The following is an 18,928-nucleotide window of genomic DNA, read 5'->3' as shown; positions in this document are numbered from 1 at the left end:
TTATAGCAGCCTGGGAAAGTGGCCTGAAGGTATTCCTGCCTTGGTCCCAGAGTCTAGACTGCTGAAGACTAGCAGAAAACTAAGTCAGAGCTTCTGAAATTATCTTCCACCGAAGAGCTTTAACAGTGCAATGTTAATATTTTGAACCGTTTAGCTTATCTCCTTTTGAAAACATTTTATTAATAACACCGAGACTGATATTCTCATCGTAAGTTGTTTATTGTAAGATAATTTACAAACAACTTGCTGTCTTTGTGATTCAGTGGACCAAGTTTCTTCTGACAAAGACAGCAATCAGTTAAAATCAGCTTGCTGTTTTCCTTTACCTGAAAATCAATACAGAACAAACAGAAGTCAAACAGGACAATTTCTGTAAAACAAGGAAGAGCACATACCTAAGTAGGGTATAAGGAACTACATTTACACAGTAAGATGCAAGTGGTTCTCAAATCTGGTCTTTGGGACTCTGGGATTTATGAGGGCAAACTGGTTTCATAATAATGCTGTTTCATCCTCATTTTCACTCCCAAGTAATGACTGTTTCTCCAGAGGCTATACAAAACACATCAGAAGGAAAATTGGAGACTCTCCTATAAACCAGATATTAGGAGTTCAAGACCATAGTTTGAGAACCACTGTGCTCACTAACCTACACTTAATATTCTACACAATTCAAGTTCTCTACACTCTCTAAAACACATTCGGTGTAAAGTAACACTTTAAAAAGCTCACCAGTACCACCCACACTCAGATCTGCCCCTATCCAGGACTGCCCAAACACACCTACCAGTTGGCTGCACTATAAATCAGCCTGTTCATCTAGCTTCTCTTAGAGAAGCGATTTCATTACTGCTATGTTAGCTTTGGTAATGCCTGGCTAGGTTCCCTTGCTGAAAGCTTAGGGGAAGAGTGTGTGAACTTTACCTCATATCTGCGGATGCACCTTGATTTTCATTAATCCCTGGTTATTATATTAGAAGAAGAAGAAAAAAAAAAAAAAAGCACAAAACAAGCAGGTTAAGAAGCAATCCATGTTAGTTAACTATAGGCCATTGTTACTCTGAGAATACAATGTAAATAGTTACAATCCTTAACAGTAACTCAATGATATAAAATGCCAGATTCCAAGGCAGAGACAAAAAAAAACAAAAACCTGTTCATATAAATAGGCAAGACTTAAAACAACACACATTGAACACTTTAAGCTAACAATGTAACTTATTTCTTCATGCTTTTCATTTTATCACTAAATAGCCAATGTTTATGAGCCACAATCTCTGGTAGGTTATAGAGCATGCAAATCCATTCATAAAAGCGATCCACAGTTGAGACTGCACAAGTAACTTTTCAAAAAAAGGGCTTAGATTATCTAGAAAGTGAAAAAGGCATTTCTGACAAGGCTACTTTAGAATTCTCATTTTAATGTTCTAACTCTCATGTTCTCATTTTCCTAGTTTAAGTGAGGTTTCTCACATTCTTAAGGAAAAAGGCCTAGTTCTTAATTGTGCAGTTTATATTCTCACAGTTCAAACCTAGAATCCCCCCTTTCAGAAGCAAAGAACTTGGTGTTCTCTGGATCTCATTCTGCTCCCAGACTTTTGAAGTCAATTCTTTCCCAAGCCATTTCACACTCAACATTCAAAAACATGCCAGCTTGGGGGCTGGAGAGATGACTTAGTGGTTTAAGAGCACTGATTGCTCTTCCAGAGGACCTGGGTTCAATTTTCAGTACCCACATGACAGTTACAGAAAGAACTGTCTGTAACTCTAAGATCTGACACCCTCACACATACATACATGTAGGCAAAATACCAATGCACATAAAATAAAGGTAATTAAAAAAAAAAAAAAGCTAGCTTAGCATTTGGCAAAAAGTTGTAATGACTTAATCCTAGTATTAGTCTTCCTGTCATAGAAGACAAACTCCCACGAGTCCAACAGTACCTTAACCATGTTTACAAACTGGACATCAAGATGGCATACTGTGTGATGCTAACAAGGCAATGATGACCAGGCTGGGAGATGCAGTCCTAACACAGTTATGTTCAGAAAGCAAAACAGTTTAGGAAAAGAATGTTCAGGATGGCAAAGCTGATAAAGTTAAGCTACATTTATTATATTCCATTGGCTCATTCAGTTTCAGGATGCCATCCCCTCCAAAGCTCAAGGAGGATAGAGACCAATACAAAATCAATTTCTAGTAAAATGCCCTAAGTGCAAAAGACCAAGTGAAGCCAGATTATGAAGGACAGAGTTTTGGAAGAAAGGATTCCTCTAGCCCAGAGTAAAGGAGGATAAGCAAGTATCAGATGAGGAACGAATGGAACACTCAGAAGAGAAGAACCGAAGGATAGGCAAAGTCCCAGGGCATCTCCTTGTATACAATATTAAACTGGAATGAGTGCCAATGGCTAGAAAATATAGGATTGCATGCAATAAACTAGACTACTCTGGAGGCTGATTCTGTAAAAAGTCAGCATGGAAGTATTTTAGGCCTTGTGAGCATATACTGTCCTTTTCTAACTCTTTAAAATTTTCAGACATGGCCCTGGACCAGTTTTCTAGCTCCATAATTTTGCACTGTCCTTTTTTTTTTTTTTTTTTTTTTTTAAAGACAGGGTTTTTCTGTGTAGCTTTGTAGACTAGGCTGGCCTCAAACACACAGAGATTCTCTGCCTCTGCTCCCAAGTGCTGGGACTAAAGGCATGCACCACCACCTGGCTGCATTGTCTTTAATACTTGATTCCTCTGTCAAGGCAGTGAATTCTCTGAAACAAACACTGCCTCCGCTACATCCTGAGGGTCTGGCACCTACAAATCACAGCTGTTGCCAGGTAAGCCTATGGTCCCGGCTACTAAGGGGATGGAGAGAGGGTAGCTTAAGCCTAAAAGTTTGAGACCAGCTTGGGCAACACAGTAAAACCCTCATCTCCAGCAAACTCTTTTATAATTTATGAGATGAAAATAACCCATAGTATATGGGCATGAAGAAAGGAGATTAAAGAGTGATTCAGAAGGTAAAACTCAGAGAACTTGGTGAGGAATCAGGAGGAGGTAAGACTCAGTGAATCAAAGGCAATATACTACGCACATCATCTGTCCTAACTGCCTTGTGCCTGGGAGTTTGCACAGTTGATGTCCAGTTCAATTTTTCAACAATCCAGAGATTTTCTGGAGGAAAGCGGTATGCTGTTTTATGGTACCAGCATAGAATATTTAGTAGTTTAAAATTCCCATCACTCAGTAATTAACTGAATTATGGAAACACCAAACCTAAAACCAGTCTTCTAACTTTGGCTTTTAAATGCTGTTGAGTTCCAGAGACAGACTTTCCAAATTGATACAGAATTACTCATACCTTTGTTCCTAATATTTTCAAAAAGTCAAAGCTACACAGGTACATATCTCTCCAGCTGGGAATTAAACTTGAATGTTTCAGCTCAAAAAATCAGAAAAAGCCAGAGATCCCTTTTCCATCAAGATTTGAGGAAAGGACACAAGATGCTGCAATAACTCTTCCTCATTTTAATAAAGCTGAAAACTCAAGCAACCAGAGATTCACTGAACCACATGCAAAGATGAACTAAAGCCTTCTGAAGACATGCAGCTACATTACTTACAGAGCAGCAGCCCCAGAGATGATCTCAATCAACTCCTTTGTGATGACAGCTTGGCGGGTGCGGTTGAACGTCAATGTCAATTTGTCAATCATATCCGCTGCAAACAAAAGGGATAAACAAAATAAAAAAATTAGAAAAGAGCAATTTATGCCTAACTGAAGAGCTCCTGCTGTACTTTGGATCACCAAACTGGCCTCTGTGGTCAGTAAGAATTTTATCAAGTTACTTATTTCTCATAGGCTATTTTCACAGTCCTTGCAAACCCACTACCTATCAAGTAAGATATACTTCCCAATAAGACAAATATCCTGTTAACATTTTTTGATGCTACCCCAAGCAATATTTACTTCTCCTTTCAACAGACACAAAGCTGGGTTCTATGTGTTCCTGGGAACTTTGTCTAATCCCATGTTTCTAGGTATGGGCTAACAGATAGATGTCCTCTAGCACTGTATCAGGAGCTTACAAGCATTCTTGCTGGCATTGTCCATAGCTGTCATCCTGGCACTCTGCTCACTGGTGGTGGACTCCTTCAGGGAGTAGTAGATGATGTTGGCCAGACTGTACTCTTGGTAATTCTGTAGCACATCAGCATCAATGTCATCATAAATGCTCATGCTCTCTGTTAAAACAAGCCAAAAGTTTCTTTGAAGAGTATGGAGCAAGACCTAGTAATTAGAATTTTTTATAATTATAGATTATCATATTGAATGAATCTGTTCTAATAATTATTCTATTTCTATAGCATATTATCAACAAAATGTGTCAACTGGTATTTAGCATTTTACCCCAAAAGGTTAACTTAAATATTAAGAAGTTCACATTTAAAATAAAACACTAAATTTCACAGTTATAGGGTTGGGGATTAAGCTCAATGGTAGAGTGCTTGCCTAGCAAGTGCAAGGCCCTTGGTTGAGTCCTTAGCTACCTTAGCTATGGGGGAAGCGTGTGCGTGTGTGCGTGCGTGCGTGCGTGCGTGCGTGCGTGTGTGGTTGGGGTTCATGGTTATGAAGCCCTCTGAATAGAAACCAGACAAATATCTGTCACATACACAGCCCTCAATTAAAATGTTTTCCAAAAATAATCAAATAAATAAATAAGCAAATCAAGGACTAAATCTAAAAGTATTATATATCTCAACTTTAATTAGTTAATAAAGAAATATTTTCTCTCAAAGGCCTTGTTACTTTCTTTTTCTTTCTTTTAAAGCAATCTTTTCTCATTTTACCTACCCACCCCAGTTCCCACTCCCTCCCCTTCTGCAGTCCCACTCCCCCCACCCCACCACTCCTTAGAGGGGTAAGGTTGAGGAAAGGCCTTTTTAATATGAAGACTGGAAGAGGCAGAAGTTAACCTGAGTTTAGGATTCAATGTAGATATTTACCAGCAAATTTCAAATTTATGCATGAGTGCTGAAACAGTACTGTGTCTCACTAACTCTCAGGCGGTACTGACTATTCTGTGTGTTGCTGGGGGAATCCCCACACAGGTGTGGTGACAAGCAGGAAGCAGAAACAGGAGGCCTGTGCATTTGAAGGGTGGTCTAGGCTAAGACCTTATGTCTAAAAGGCAAAAAAAAAAAAAAAAAAAAAAAAAAAAAAAAAAAAAAGACACAAACCCCCCAAAAGTAAGTAAATATAAAACTCAATAGATGAAATACAATAAACATAAGGAGAGTTACTTCTAAGATGCGTTACTGGGTCAAGATAACTATCAGACAATAAGACAACAGAGTTCAGTGGGTCATAAACTAGTTGTGAGTATTTTAAATTTCTATCCTAGACATCTGACTGCACAGCAGTTGGTATTTGCCAACAGCATAAACCCAATTTTTAGCAAGACCTTTTTTTTCTGCAGTTATTGAAAATAGAAACCTGCTGAATGACATTTGCCCAGTCAATCAAAGAATGGAGCTGGGCCTGTCTACAACTTGACTGAGGATTCCTACAAGGCACTACTGGTACTGTTGCCTTTCTTTTAAAGATTTATATATTTTTATTTTGTGTGTATGAGTGTTTTGCACACATGTATGTATGTGCACTATGTGTGTACCTTATATCTACAAAGCCAGAAGAAGGCTAGAAGGGGGAAGAATGACAGACAGCTGTGAGCTAGCATGTGGATGCTGGGAACCAAACCCACATTCTTTGCAAGAACAACAGGTGCTCTTAACCCTGGAGCCATGTTTCCAGTCCCTGTCTGGTGCTTCTTAACAATAGCCCAATCATGGAGATGTAGTACACAAGTATAATCCTTGCTACTTGGTAGGTAGGCTAAGGCAGTTAGATGAAAATTGGGGACCAGCTTGTGCTACAGGTAGTGACTCCATTTCAGCAACTAATAGTAACAAAACAACCCGATAAGTACTGGCTTTCAATGTAGACATCTCCTGACCACAACCCCTACCACGTGAAAGCAGCTTACCAGCAGTTGCAATGGTATTGAGAGAGAAGATGGGCTTCTCTTCTGTCTTGTAGGAGATAACAGACCTGGAAATGACAGAAGCACATGTGAGCAGAAAAATAACTTCTAAACTAAGCAGACATTCAGAACATGAACATGAAAGACCTCTGAATTCTAGATGTTCTTACTTGAATTGATTAAAAATGATAGAGCCTTCATCAAATTCATATCCAGAATTTAGCAATTCAAGGGCAATGACTGATGCATCTCCAAAAGTAGGGGGCTTCCGTCCCACATCCTTGAATGACACCAAAAACTGGTCAGAGTGAGTCCTAGAGATAACATAAAATAGGTAAATGAGATAAAAAGTGTTATCGTGGCCAGGTTACTGTGGGGATGGGGGTGGTGGACTGCCTGAGTTTAGTTGTTCCATATATCATGACTACTCCTTTAAGGGCTCCTGCAAAGAACTAAGAACTACAAGTAGGGTCTCTTTATTTTCTATTTCTTCTGTTCAATCTTAACAGAGTATTGTTCTTTTCTAGCATTTCTAGACTTTGACAACTCTATGAGGATTCCTTCTTTAGCTTAATACCAATAGCGCTGATAATTTTTATTGTATTCCACATATGGTATTAAGTACACACACACACACACACACACACTGTAAAAAGAACACACAGGACACACACTCTAATACATCATGAAAAACTTTCTCTATCAAAGAGACTTCCATTCACTCATGTTTCCACTCCTCTGAATGTGAATATACATCTCATTTACCTATAAAGTATGCCCCTAATTTTTTCACCAATCCCAACAATCATCACTTCTTTCCCCGCTGCTGTAAGGTTTGCCACCTCATTCTTCATCTGCTTAGCCACTGATGAATGAATAGCACCACACAGCCCTCGGTCTGAGGACACACCAATAAGGAGGTGTTTCTTTTTGTCCTCAGGTCCCTTAATTTCAGCCTTCTCATATAGAGCTGAAAAACAAAATGGAAAGAGTACAGAAATAAAATTTACAGTAAATGTAGTGACAATCTCTAATTTCAAGTTGTTGAAGTGAGTTGTTTATCACTATGCACTTTTCTTAGGTGGCATCTGATGAGTATAATCAAGGGTTTTTGTGTACTTATTTCATTTACAACCAGGAAGGACATCACAACACAAAGGTTTCTAAGGATCAAATGGTGGCCAGTTAAAAAAAGACTAAAATATCTAGACACAACCAAAAGGGAACATAGAACACAAACCAGATTTATACAATGTAAATTAACAGCACACAGCTAAAAAAAAGTAGCAAGCAAGCATTTACTTAGCCTCTTGTGTAATCTGAACATCAAGCTCTTGTATAGAAACTGTTGACATGGAAGTTATGGGTGTGAATTTATTTGTGGCATTACTTTACCAACTTTTCTGGTCTGGTTTTCCAAGAAGCAGAGGCAAAGAAAACATTAAGTGGGATTAAAGATACCTGGATCACCATGTGGTGGTGACACACACCTTTAACTCTGGCATTCAGAGGCAGAGGTAGGTGGATCTCTGTGAGTGTGAGGCCAGCCTGGTCTACAGAGCAAGTTCCAGGACAGCCAAGGCTACACAGAGATACTCTTGTCTCAAAAAAAAAAACAAACAAACAAAAGATAACTGGATCTTATTAGATGAATTACCTGTGACAGAAGTTGAGGGGCTTTAGAGCCACCAGACCCAGGGGTGGCTTTCAACAGCTGGCTGCTGCCAAGACTGCAGGCATCTTCACAGCCACCACATTCACTCACCTTAAGAAAATCATTTCTGTCTTCACTATACAGCAGAAATCTCACATTTTTATCCTAAGCGCCCCCTTCCCAAGCTGGAAGAACATGAAAGCACAAAGTACAGGGAGTGGGGAGAACAAATACAACTCTTTTAGATATTATTTCATAGCATAAGCCACTGCCTCCAAATTTGAGACATTTAAATTAATGTCCATTTACTGTCTGCAGTCAGCACTTTCCAGAAATGCCCAAAAGCTGCAGGAGCTTCTGTCCTGACTGCTCCATCAGACACTCTCGGGCAATTTCTCCTTCATTAAGAGGATTTGGGGTTTATAGACATGGGGGAAGGATTCCTTATATTTATTCTTACTAGCAAGAAAAGTAGCCAGTTCGGTGACTCCCCTTTTCATATACACTAGAGACCTGAAAAGAACTCCATTCTTTCTGAACATTAACTTGGTTTGAATTTTTGATTGAGCAAAGTAGTAAAGAAATGAAGTGTTTAAAACTGTAGGGTGGCAGAGGTGTAGCTCAAGTGCTGTTAAGAGTATAGGGTGAGGCCCTGAGTTCATTTTCCATCAAACAGACGGTGGATCACAACCATTTATTAGTGAGATCTGTCTGCCATGCTGGTTTACATGCAGTAGAACACCGTATACAATACAGAATAATAAATAAATCTAAAAAGGAAGGAGCCATGTCATCCGAGGTCTATGTTCTATCATTGCTTCGTGTAAAGTGTCCCTTGGCAATATTAAGTGGATGTTTAAAAAAGATAACAGAAGAGAGCAAGGGAACTTAACACAAAAGGCAATGCACATATAATGCATCCATATGCCACTACATATACAGATAATTCATGTTATTTTTAATTTGGAAATAAGTAAATTTTGCCTTTAAAGTTAATGCATCTTTTTTTTTTTTTTTTTTTTTTTAAGTTCTCATTCCCCTGTCTGTTTAGCTGTCCTAGGTGCTAAACCTGCAGAATGATGTCTCTATGTTAGCAAGGAGTCAAATAGAAAAACAAACAAGGACACAAAGGGCCATGTCATAATTGGTGTGGGGGGGGGGAACCCACAAAGGGCAGAGGAGTTGGCTCAGTTGGTAAGTGCTTGCCCCACAACCATGAGGACTGAGGGATTGCACCCATGTAAACACCAGAAATGTTGGTGAACATCTATGACCTCAGTGCTGGGGTATAGACAAATGGATTGTTCCCTAGGGCTCACTGGTCAGCCAAACCAAAACTGTGAGTTCAGTGAAGGAGCCTATCTAAAGAAAAAGGGTAAAGATTTGACTGAGATCCCATATCCACCCCTGGCTTCTACACACACACAGAATAGACACATATACATAAAACAGACCCTAATGGTAGAGTGGGGAGAAGAAAGTCCTAGAAGACAGCACAAACCTTGTTTGTACTAAAATCTTGGTTCAGATTTCATGAAAATGCCTCAATTATTCAACCAATAGCCAGTCACAAGAGTCAACATGGATCCCGAGCAATCTCAAAGGAGTTGGATACAAGATCATCAAGCAAACTGTAACTGGGTCTTATTGGGTCTGTCTCCTTACTGTCAAAAGTCCCTTTATGCATAAATGTCCTTGAGACTGGAGAAAGGTTGCTCTTGCCACATCAAAACCTGAGGCACAGGCTGGAGAAAGAGCTCAAGGGTAAAGCACACACTGCTCTTGTTGCAGACAACCTGAGTCTGGGCTCCCAGATCCCACTGCATTAACAACTACCCGTAACTCCAGTTCCAAGGGATCTGACACACTCTTCTGCCCTCTATGGGCACCTTTACACAGACACATAGTTACAAATCTTAAAAGCAGAACATTCTCCATGCACATATGATTTAATCAAAAAAGGTCTGCATCCTCAAGAGACCTTGGCTATGTATCAGTATCCTTTAAATATGGTTTTGCTATCTTCGTGGAAGATGTTCTACCTTGGCTTTCATCTTTGGAATATGCCACCCATCTCAAAAATATTTCTTTAAAATCTACCATGGGGGAATTCATTGTTCTACTGCCCTCATGGGCAGCCCACTCCAGTCTCCGGAGTGTGCGCTTTGCTAAATAAACTGCTGTCTATACTTGCTATGTTTCTTCATTGAAAGAGACACCACTGGGAATGGGAATTAGATGGCTTGCGGAGGCCTACAGAACAGAACAGAACAGTGGAAACCCACATAAAGCAAACTAAGGAGTGTGCAATATTCTTTTACACTGTGTGAATATATGTGGCTGTGATTGATTTAATAAAGAAGCTGAATGGACAGGATAAGGTTAAGAGGAGAGCCAAACTGAGAATGCCGGGAAGAAAGGCAGAGTCAAAGGAGTAGCGAGCTGACCCAGAGAGAAGCAAGATGGACATGCTGTACTGAGAAAAGGTACCAAGCCACATAGCAAAGCGTAGATAAAAATATGGGTTCACTGAAAAATGTAAGAGTTAGATAATAATAAGCCTGAGCTATTGGGCAGCATTTAAGATTAAATCTCTGTTTGGTTACTTGGGAGCAGCTTGCAGGACAGAAACTTCCACCTACAAAGGAAAGTAGCAACAGTGTGGTCAGAGGAGGTGAATCAGGACTAGAACTGTATAAAGACTAATTGTAAAGAAATTTGCAGGAATGAAGCCATTCACAGATAATTACTGCAGGTGAGAAAAGACTAGAAAAGAACAGAAGCAAGGGCATCAGCTAGAAGGTTGTAAAGGGCTAAGCAATTGGCACAAATCTTAACTACTCTATGATCTCCTTCATTTTCAAATTTGCAAACATTTCATGGTAAATTAAGAATTCTGCCAGGTGATGATAGAATACACTTTTAATCCCAGCACTCAGAGACAGAGACAGGCAGATATCTGAGTTTGAGGCCAGCCTGATCTACAGAGTGAATTCCAGTACAAACAGGGATACACACAGAATCCTGTCTTGAAAAAAAAAAAAAAAAAAAAAAAAAAAATTGAAGTGGACTTCAGTCAAAGACAGCACAACACTCAACACTGAAAGAATTTGGATTATGTAATTAGTTAGGATGGGAAATTTCCTACCTCTTGCTTATCTCTAAGACAAATTAACAATTAAATCAGTATAAAATCATCTAAACACAAAATAAAGTTGTAAAAATATCATACCACTTTTCTCTGTGGGAAAAGAATTCAAGAAGAGACCACATAAACTTACAACCAAGTTGCTGTCTGTTTTCCCACCATCTGTCCTAAAACTCACACAAGGTTATTAACAAGATGACAGCATTTCTTAGCCTTTCAGATGGTAGTGCACATACATGAAAACATGAATGACTATTGCGTGCTTAGGACAGGCTTGGTTTCTGTTGATAAAACTTGAAGATATCTTATTGTACATTGCAGGTAACAGTGTATTACCTCAGGGAGCCAAGGACCTAGATCAAGTACTGACACAGAACCCTTGGAGGATTGCTGCTTGCTAACTTTCTCAACTTATTTTATATATAGCTCAGCTTCTCCTGCCCAGGGAGGACCCCAGTGGGCTGGGCCTCTGCCTCAGTTAGCAGCCAAGAAGATGTCATACAAACATGCCCACAGGCCAATTTCATGGGGGCAATTCCTCAGTTGAGAATCCCTCTTCCCAGGTACATCTAGGCATTTGAAAGAGGACCGAACCGCCCAGCACTAGATTCACTATGAGCAACCATCTCTGCGTGGCACACTCTTCCTAACTCACCCAAAGAGCCTGTTCCATACACACGAGCTGGCTTCAGCTCCCGCTCAGCCCGTGCATACTTCGCAGCTGCCACCATCTTCATAGACTTGGTAATTTTCTGGATGTTTTTGATGGACTTCAGTCTCCTGGTAACTAAAAGGTTGAAGTGCCATGTTAGACAAAGGAGGCACAGTACAATTTCATCTGTGAATGCAGAGAGCAATCTTTCTAAAGCGCCAACAAGAGTAATTAGCATGTTAGCTCATCTACAAGCAGCTGCTGCTAAGTTAATTTAAATGCACAAACTAGTCCCAGTCAAGGAGTGAGACTATGACTACTCAGGGGTGTGGAAATGAACATCATACACATATAATATTAAACTGGGAAAAATGGCCTTACTTACTTCATATCATTATTTTGAGCTGTTTTAATACAAATACACTGAAGCAGTACAGATTTTCTAGTGTCATTATTCTGTAAGTAATAAAGACCAATGCTGTGTCATCTCACATGGTCTTTCAGAATAAAATGCAATACATACAGTGTAAAAAAATTTGTCAACTTAGAAAGATACGATGGGCTAAAAAGCCATTCGCATATATAAATATATAATCTATTATTTATTTTGAGTGAGTGCATGTGTGAGAGTGTACCGTAGTATGCATATGGATATCTGAATTTGCAGTAGTTGGTTCTTTCTACTCAAGTCCTTAAGCTTGGTGGCTAGAACCTGTACCTGCTAAGCCACGCCCACCTGGTGTACCTTAAAAATTAGTTCTATTTGTCAAAATTTAGTTTGACTTAATATATATACACTGAGAGAAACCACAAACACACTTACTGTCTTTCAAAGTTGCCATGTTTCGAACTTGGGTCCTGAGGATAAAAATTAAAAAAAAAAAAAAAAAAAAAAAAAAAAAAAAAAAACTTCAGTGTTTTGTTCTAAAGTAGCTTTGCTACACAAGAATCATCAGTTAATGCTTACCTGAATTGACTATATAGACAAACTATCTAATACAGGACTCTGAATGTTACTAGAAATGTTTGCACACTCACATTCTAATACTAATACCAAGCCCTAAATCACGATAGCATTCATTAACACTAGGTTTCTACTTCCACAGCTTTGCTTACTTTATTTCCAGAGCAACGAAGTCTTTCCATTGCTGTCTAATTACATTAGAAACTCAGGACTGAAACAAATTCAACTCCCATAATGAAATTAAAAATCATATTCAAGCTGAGCTGGGCACAGTAAGACATGCCTTTAATCCCAGCACTTGGAAGGCAGAGGCAGGTGGAGTTCTGTGAGTTCAAGGCCAGCCTGCTGGTCTATATAGTAGATCAGGACAGGCAGAATTACACAGCGAGACCCTGTCTTTAAAGCAAAACAAAATAAAACAAACACAACAAAACCACCACCACCACCAACAAAAATAATACTCAACCCTATCACTAGTGTGTTCACGAGTATATTAGTACATTTATTTCCATTTATTTTTAACTTTTTCATTTCAGTAAACATTTTCTTAACAGTACTAGTGAGCAAATCATGTTTTCTTTACAAGAACATTATCTCAGACAAGATTCACAAAACTCAGTTTACAAAAAAAATATAATCAATATTTGTTAAGTCTTTGAAATTAGAGTGCTAATACACAAAATAATGATGACCAGACTTAATGGAAATGTTAGAGAAAACAGATTTCCATCCTGGGAGGAAAGATAGCACGTGATTAAACACACTTCTAAGCTTTGGATCCACACAAGCACTAGTAAATTTGTGGAGGAGGAGCCAAGGAGGGCAACTTCAGAATATACTTTTGAAGGTCAATGTCTACACCAACTAAAACCATTTCTAACCCCCCCCCCCTCCAAGCTAGGCAGTGGTGGTGTACACCTTTAATCCCAGCACTCTGGAGGCAGAGGTGGGTGGATCTCTGTGACTTTGAGGTCTACAGAGTGAGTTCCAGGACAGTCTCCAGAAGCTGTAAAGAAACCTTGTCTTGGAGGGGGGGAAAAAAAAGAAAAAAAGGAAAACAAACAAACAACCCCCCCAATACCGAGCTTAAAGAGTGGGCTCCATGCTCTCAGCAATCTGATGGCTGTAACTTGGAGTGTTCCTGTCAAATGTCTGTTCATGGTGATAGTTTAGACCACTCAAAATAAAGATTTTTTGTTTCCACTATTTTCTTCCTTTTAAATTAGACAAGAGGAAAAATAAGACAGCCCCTGCCCTTATAGGAGTGGCAGAGAACACAAAACAAAGCTATACACTACACGACTCCACCCCAACTTACACATATGGCAAGCTTTTCAGTTTTTATTAGCATGTTACAGAGAATTATACACTTCTTTTGACATTTACATACATGTATGTAATGTACTTTGATCACATTCAGCCCCCATTATCCTTTCTTGTTGTTTCCCACTCCCTCTTCCTGCTCAGTCTTTTACTCCGTGTCTTTTTGTCCACCCCTTATTTTAGGTGAACCAGTGAGTTTAACTGGGGTTCCTTACAGTAGGAGTAAGGGGCTATTTATAAGGGACAGGGCAACTTACCAGTGCTTGCACCACTGAAAAAAAATGTCTCTTCCTCCCTCAGCAATCCTTAACTGCCTATAGTCCTTAGGAAGGGGCAGGGCCTGTAAGTCCCTCCCTACAGCAACAACTGTTAACTGCCAATCAAGTGCCACTCACAGAGGGAGGGGCCCCTCTTCCCTCCTTGGTGGGCAGGTAATCACAGCTGTGCATTAAAGAGTGCCACAGCATGTTATGGCACTCTTCCTTGGGAAGAACATTTTTTTTTATTGTGCATATAGTATTCAGGTGGCATGTGTACCTACATGCCAGAAAAGGTAGGTCACCAGATCTCACTACAGATGATTGTGAGTTTTCATGGGGTTGCTGGGAATTGAACTCAAGACCTCTGGAAGAGCAGTCAGTGCTCTTAATCTCTGAACAATCTCTTTAGTTCTTAAACCTCTTTAAAAACAAAACAAGAACATTCTTGTATGTATGCCACATAGATGACGAGGCACACATGTCAATGTCAAGAGGACAACTAGTGAAGCGCAGGATCTCTCCTCTTGTAAAAGTTCTGGGGATCAAACTCAGGTGATCACACTTGGTGGCAAGTGCCTTTACCCCTCTGAGCCTCCATGATGGCTCTAAAATATGTGAAAATAAAAAAAAAAAAAAAAAATCACAAAACAAGTGAACCTGAAAGGCAATACAGACCAGCCACAACATATCAAAAGTCATATTAGGCACAGGGAAAATGGTCCACAGTGATGGGTAGGGATATGAACTCTCCATAGGAAATGCTCAACATCACACAAATCTAAAACAAAAGAAAATCTGCTTTTTTTAAAAAAAATTATGATTTTCAAGTGTAGATTACAGAATGATGTATGCTTTGCGTCTCAGTTTTGCTTATCGGGCATTTATATGTGTAAAAATAGTATAGAAGGTCATAACTAAAAGAATCAACCTCTTGGCTTGTAAAATGGGGGATGAAGCTCTGTGGTACATTTACCACCTGTAGTGTCTAATCAAGGCCCTGGAACCAGTCCCGGGCACTACACTAGAAAAAAATGTAAAAACCCAACCATAAAAAACCTTTTGACTTACATAGCTTAATACTAGTATTATTCAGTCATATAAAAAGAAATTAAATAAATAAGAAAAAACAAACTATATAGAAAATTGTAGGTTTGATTGAAAAAGAAAAACAGAAAAAGACCAAGGGCAGAAGACATGACAAACTATTTCAGCACAACACAGACTATTGAAGATAGAGACTGTTCTATTAATCTACTCTTCTCAGTGATGTTACAAAATGCCCTAGATTTAGTTAGAAAAGTGTGGTTTTAGGACAACTTCAACTGCTTCACATGCTTCAACTTAACTGACACAAGCTCCTCATAACAGAATATGCATGGAACAATTCTGAATTACACACTGTTTTGTTTTTGTTTCGACATTTCAAGTTTGTAGTATGGAGAGGAAATGTCTTCTAATTCCATCCAGGGCACACGCTGTCACTTCATAAGCTTTGAAGTGCTCTCATAGTCCCCCTTCATTTAGCTCAAAAATGACCGTCTGTCTATACAACTTTATTTTTAAGATCAGTTTGATCACTGAACAGCATGGGGTGCCTGATGGTTTAAAAAATATGGGGAAAATATAAATATGGAGTGCAGAGTCTCACAGGTAGACATCTAAGGACAATTTTTGGGAGGTGGCTCTTCCAAGAGTTGGATTCAGAATGTCAAGCTCATACGTCTTGGGGCATTTTCCCACCTCCATTTCTTGAACCTTAAGGGGTAGCTCAACCTACTCAATCTTACACTGAGAAGAGTTTGCATTGAGAGGATAAAGTCTTGGTTACTGCATCATGTCCCAACTCATTCTTGGAGTTTATTAGAGTCTTGGCAATACCAAACAGTGTATGCACAAGGGGACCGTGGGTATACCGCAGTATCTTCCTTGAGAGTACAATGTTGTTTTCAGACTTCAAGTCAGTATAGGAGAGAGTCAGGAGTGATGCCTATGCACGAATTAGCAGTCTGGAAGGTTAAGAAGTGTGTAATGCTGCACAGTGTAGAAACGAAGGAAAATACTTAGCATTAACCAACTCTCAAGAAAAAGTTTCAAGTTTATCAAATTCTGACTCTGTACACCACAATGTACTCCACACTTCTCTAACATCCCCACCATTTCCTCCACAGACAGCATAGCCTTTTTATACGTTGTATGTACAGCGTTTATAAACACATTTTCGTGGTTTCAAACCAGCAGGTCCTTCACTGTGCACTCATTTGGTCCCACACTGCCTCTGCTTTAAAGAGGACCCAGTGGGCCAGACAGCAGGTAACGTGCCCAAGGCCACACACAGCCACAGGAAGTGGCAGTGTCAGGACTCAAACCCAGTTCCAGAGTTCATCTGTTGGGTGCCTCTGTTGCCTCCCAGGTTACATTTACCAGTAGCTTTGTGCCCTCCTTACCACAGATGGAACCTGTCTTCGCACTCTTCATTTATTTATGGCCGCTGGTACCCATTATAGAGCAGTTCCATTAAAGGGACTTTTTTTCCCATTAAAATTGAAAACGGGGAATAAACTCAGGAACCCCATTCCTCCAGTCCTCCCTCAAAACAGACTGCAGTTTCTAAAGCTTCCCAAGAAAAAGCTTCTCCATGGTTCTGAGAAGATAAAGGCATAGTCTCCTCTTCTGTCACCTCTGCAGAAAATGAAACCCTCAGGTTTTCCTTTTTTAAACAGTTTATGTGCAGGAGTCCTTTTGACTGCATGTTTGTATGTGTACTACATGCAGAGCTGGTGTCTGCGGAGGTCTGAATAGGGTGCTGGATGCCCTGGAGCTGGAGTTATGGATGGCATGTGTGGGTGCTGGCAACTGAGCCCACCCAGGTCCTCTGCAGGAGCAACAAATGCTTTTAACTGCAGAGGCAACTTTCTAGCCCCTGAAAACTTAACATCTTCATTTTTGAAATAAAAAGGGAACTAAGATGGGAAAACAAGGCCTAATGACACTAGATACCAAGATCACTGATCTATTTGAAAAGAGAAAGGAATACTAATTCCACAACACTGATGCACCCTGACTCTCCAGTCTATCCATTTAAATCCACATTCTATAGAGGTTAAGCTCAGCCTTCATTTGCCCATTACATTCCAGTTAAGGTTCCCAGCAATAGTCACCTCAGACCAAGAGCTGTTATGTGAAAGCAATACTTTATCAAAACATCTTCAAATGCTCTCACCCATGTTTCATAAAGTCATGTCTTAAGAGTTTTATGTAAAACATTTACCTTGCGTTAAGTTCAGGTCCTAAAAATATGGACCCCAAAGAGGCACAGAAAATGCAAAGGGTGGAAAAGAGCTGGCTGCTGGACACTACTGGATGCCGAGAACTTTCCCAGGAAGCTCTGAGACCCCTCACATTTTAACACCTATGTGGTGCCAACAGGTGTAGGGCAGGCACTCCACAAATGTCCAAAGGTAGACTGACACAACAGAGAATTCAACTTCTGTGACTTCCCATATAAAGTAGACCGACCTTTCTTCCAAGGTTAATCTACCAGCATTCTTTATGTACATAGCTCATCATATTTATGTACATACACATCATATTTAATTTCCTCAGTACTGTGGAACCTTGGCATATGGCTATACATTCTTTGCTTAATGGAAGAAGTGTTTCAATTAATACACGGTAATTCCATGAAGTAGGCTACAAAAACCCAGTTTAGCACCAGAGCACCCTAAAAATCTATATTCTGTCAAACCTTTGCCCACAGTTAATAATCCCCCTAGCACCATTTCTTCAAATGTCTAGCGTCAAAGCACTCCATGGTACTATATAGTGTCATCCATAAACCACATTTTATCTGTCCATCCCTAGGCATTCTAATGTATTTCCCCCCAGAGAGAATCAATGTTTAAAGTCGTCAAACCTTACAGTATCTATGACTTTATCTCATGGAAGTTAACAAATGTCACTTTATGAAAGCCAGTTTGTGTCCTCTTCTTCTACCAAGGGACCTTGGGGCAGTTTTATGACCTTGCAGGGTTACTACTTCAATACAAGGGCGTGCTGACAATGCTAGATGTCTTTTCCATCCTCACAGCCAAAATTTTAAAGTGTCTTCAGCACCAAGGCGACCTGCAAGTTCAAGAGGGGGCTAATATGATTCCCTTAGTTTCTCCAGTACCTAGCAAAGATACACAGTGGATGCCTGAAGAAGGAGCTCAAGCAAATGATCACATCTCGCCACTCAACAGTGCCATATTTCACAGGGCGTCAAAAACAAAAATCTGCAATTTAACTTTCCCTAGGCTTTTCCTCCGGTCTCCCCTTCACCCCGAGGACCTTTCTAAAGACTTTGCAAGACATGGACCAGAGAACGCAGCGGAAGTACAGAGCTGATAGAAACCCAGATGGCTACAACGCTCAATCCGACTCCCGTCCGGGTCCTGAGGTCCCGGATGGCCGTTCCAGTCCCGGGGGACCAGGCCGTGACCTTGTTCCCTTTGACCCCGGCCCGGGACCTGGCACGCGCCCTTCCCGCTTTGCAGACGCTTCCGCGGCCCGAGCGTCCGGGACGTGAAGGAACAAGGACCTTCCTCGGCCTAGGGTGAGCATGCAGACTGATCCCTTCTGCCTCGCAGCAGCCCGAGCCCCACATCCCTCCCGATCTAGTCATACCATTGCGGTTGCACGGCGCAGGCCGACAGCCCGGCAACACTCGCCCGCGAGAACATGGTGGAACCTTGAAGGTCGGGCAGACGGGGCTCACTGCGCGTGCGCGGGAGCTCCGGCGCACCCGCCCTCTTCGCTTGCGTCTTCAGTCTCGCTAAGTCTCGTGAGTTCCGAAGCCTCAAATCCCCTGGCCCCACCCATTCCTACTGTCAGTTTTAGTCCCGCCT

The 18,928-nt window shown here is 40.4% G+C and overlaps 1 protein-coding gene across 1 annotated transcript; it reads right to left on the bottom strand.

The window, feature by feature from the left end:
- Window positions 1-3,616: 3,616 nt before the first annotated feature.
- On the bottom strand, window positions 3,617-18,870 carry Atp5f1c (ATP synthase F1 subunit gamma). Its single transcript, XM_051194833.1, has 8 exons — window positions 18,708-18,870; window positions 12,319-12,353; window positions 11,499-11,630; window positions 6,807-7,011; window positions 6,212-6,355; window positions 6,045-6,109; window positions 4,087-4,242; window positions 3,617-3,717 (listed from the first exon to the last, which is right to left on the bottom strand). The coding sequence occupies exons 1-8, from the start codon at window positions 18,761-18,763 to the stop codon at window positions 3,617-3,619; spliced, it is 894 nt and encodes a 297-aa protein (XP_051050790.1). The 5' UTR covers window positions 18,764-18,870.
- Window positions 18,871-18,928: the final 58 nt, after the last annotated feature.

This window comes from Phodopus roborovskii, unplaced genomic scaffold (assembly GCF_943737965.1).
Source record: "Phodopus roborovskii unplaced genomic scaffold, PHOROB, whole genome shotgun sequence".
In the NCBI taxonomy this organism is placed as follows: domain Eukaryota; kingdom Metazoa; phylum Chordata; class Mammalia; order Rodentia; family Cricetidae; genus Phodopus; species Phodopus roborovskii.
The sequence above is the reverse complement of the archived record's forward strand: the minus strand, read 5'-3'. Positions and strand labels throughout refer to the sequence as shown.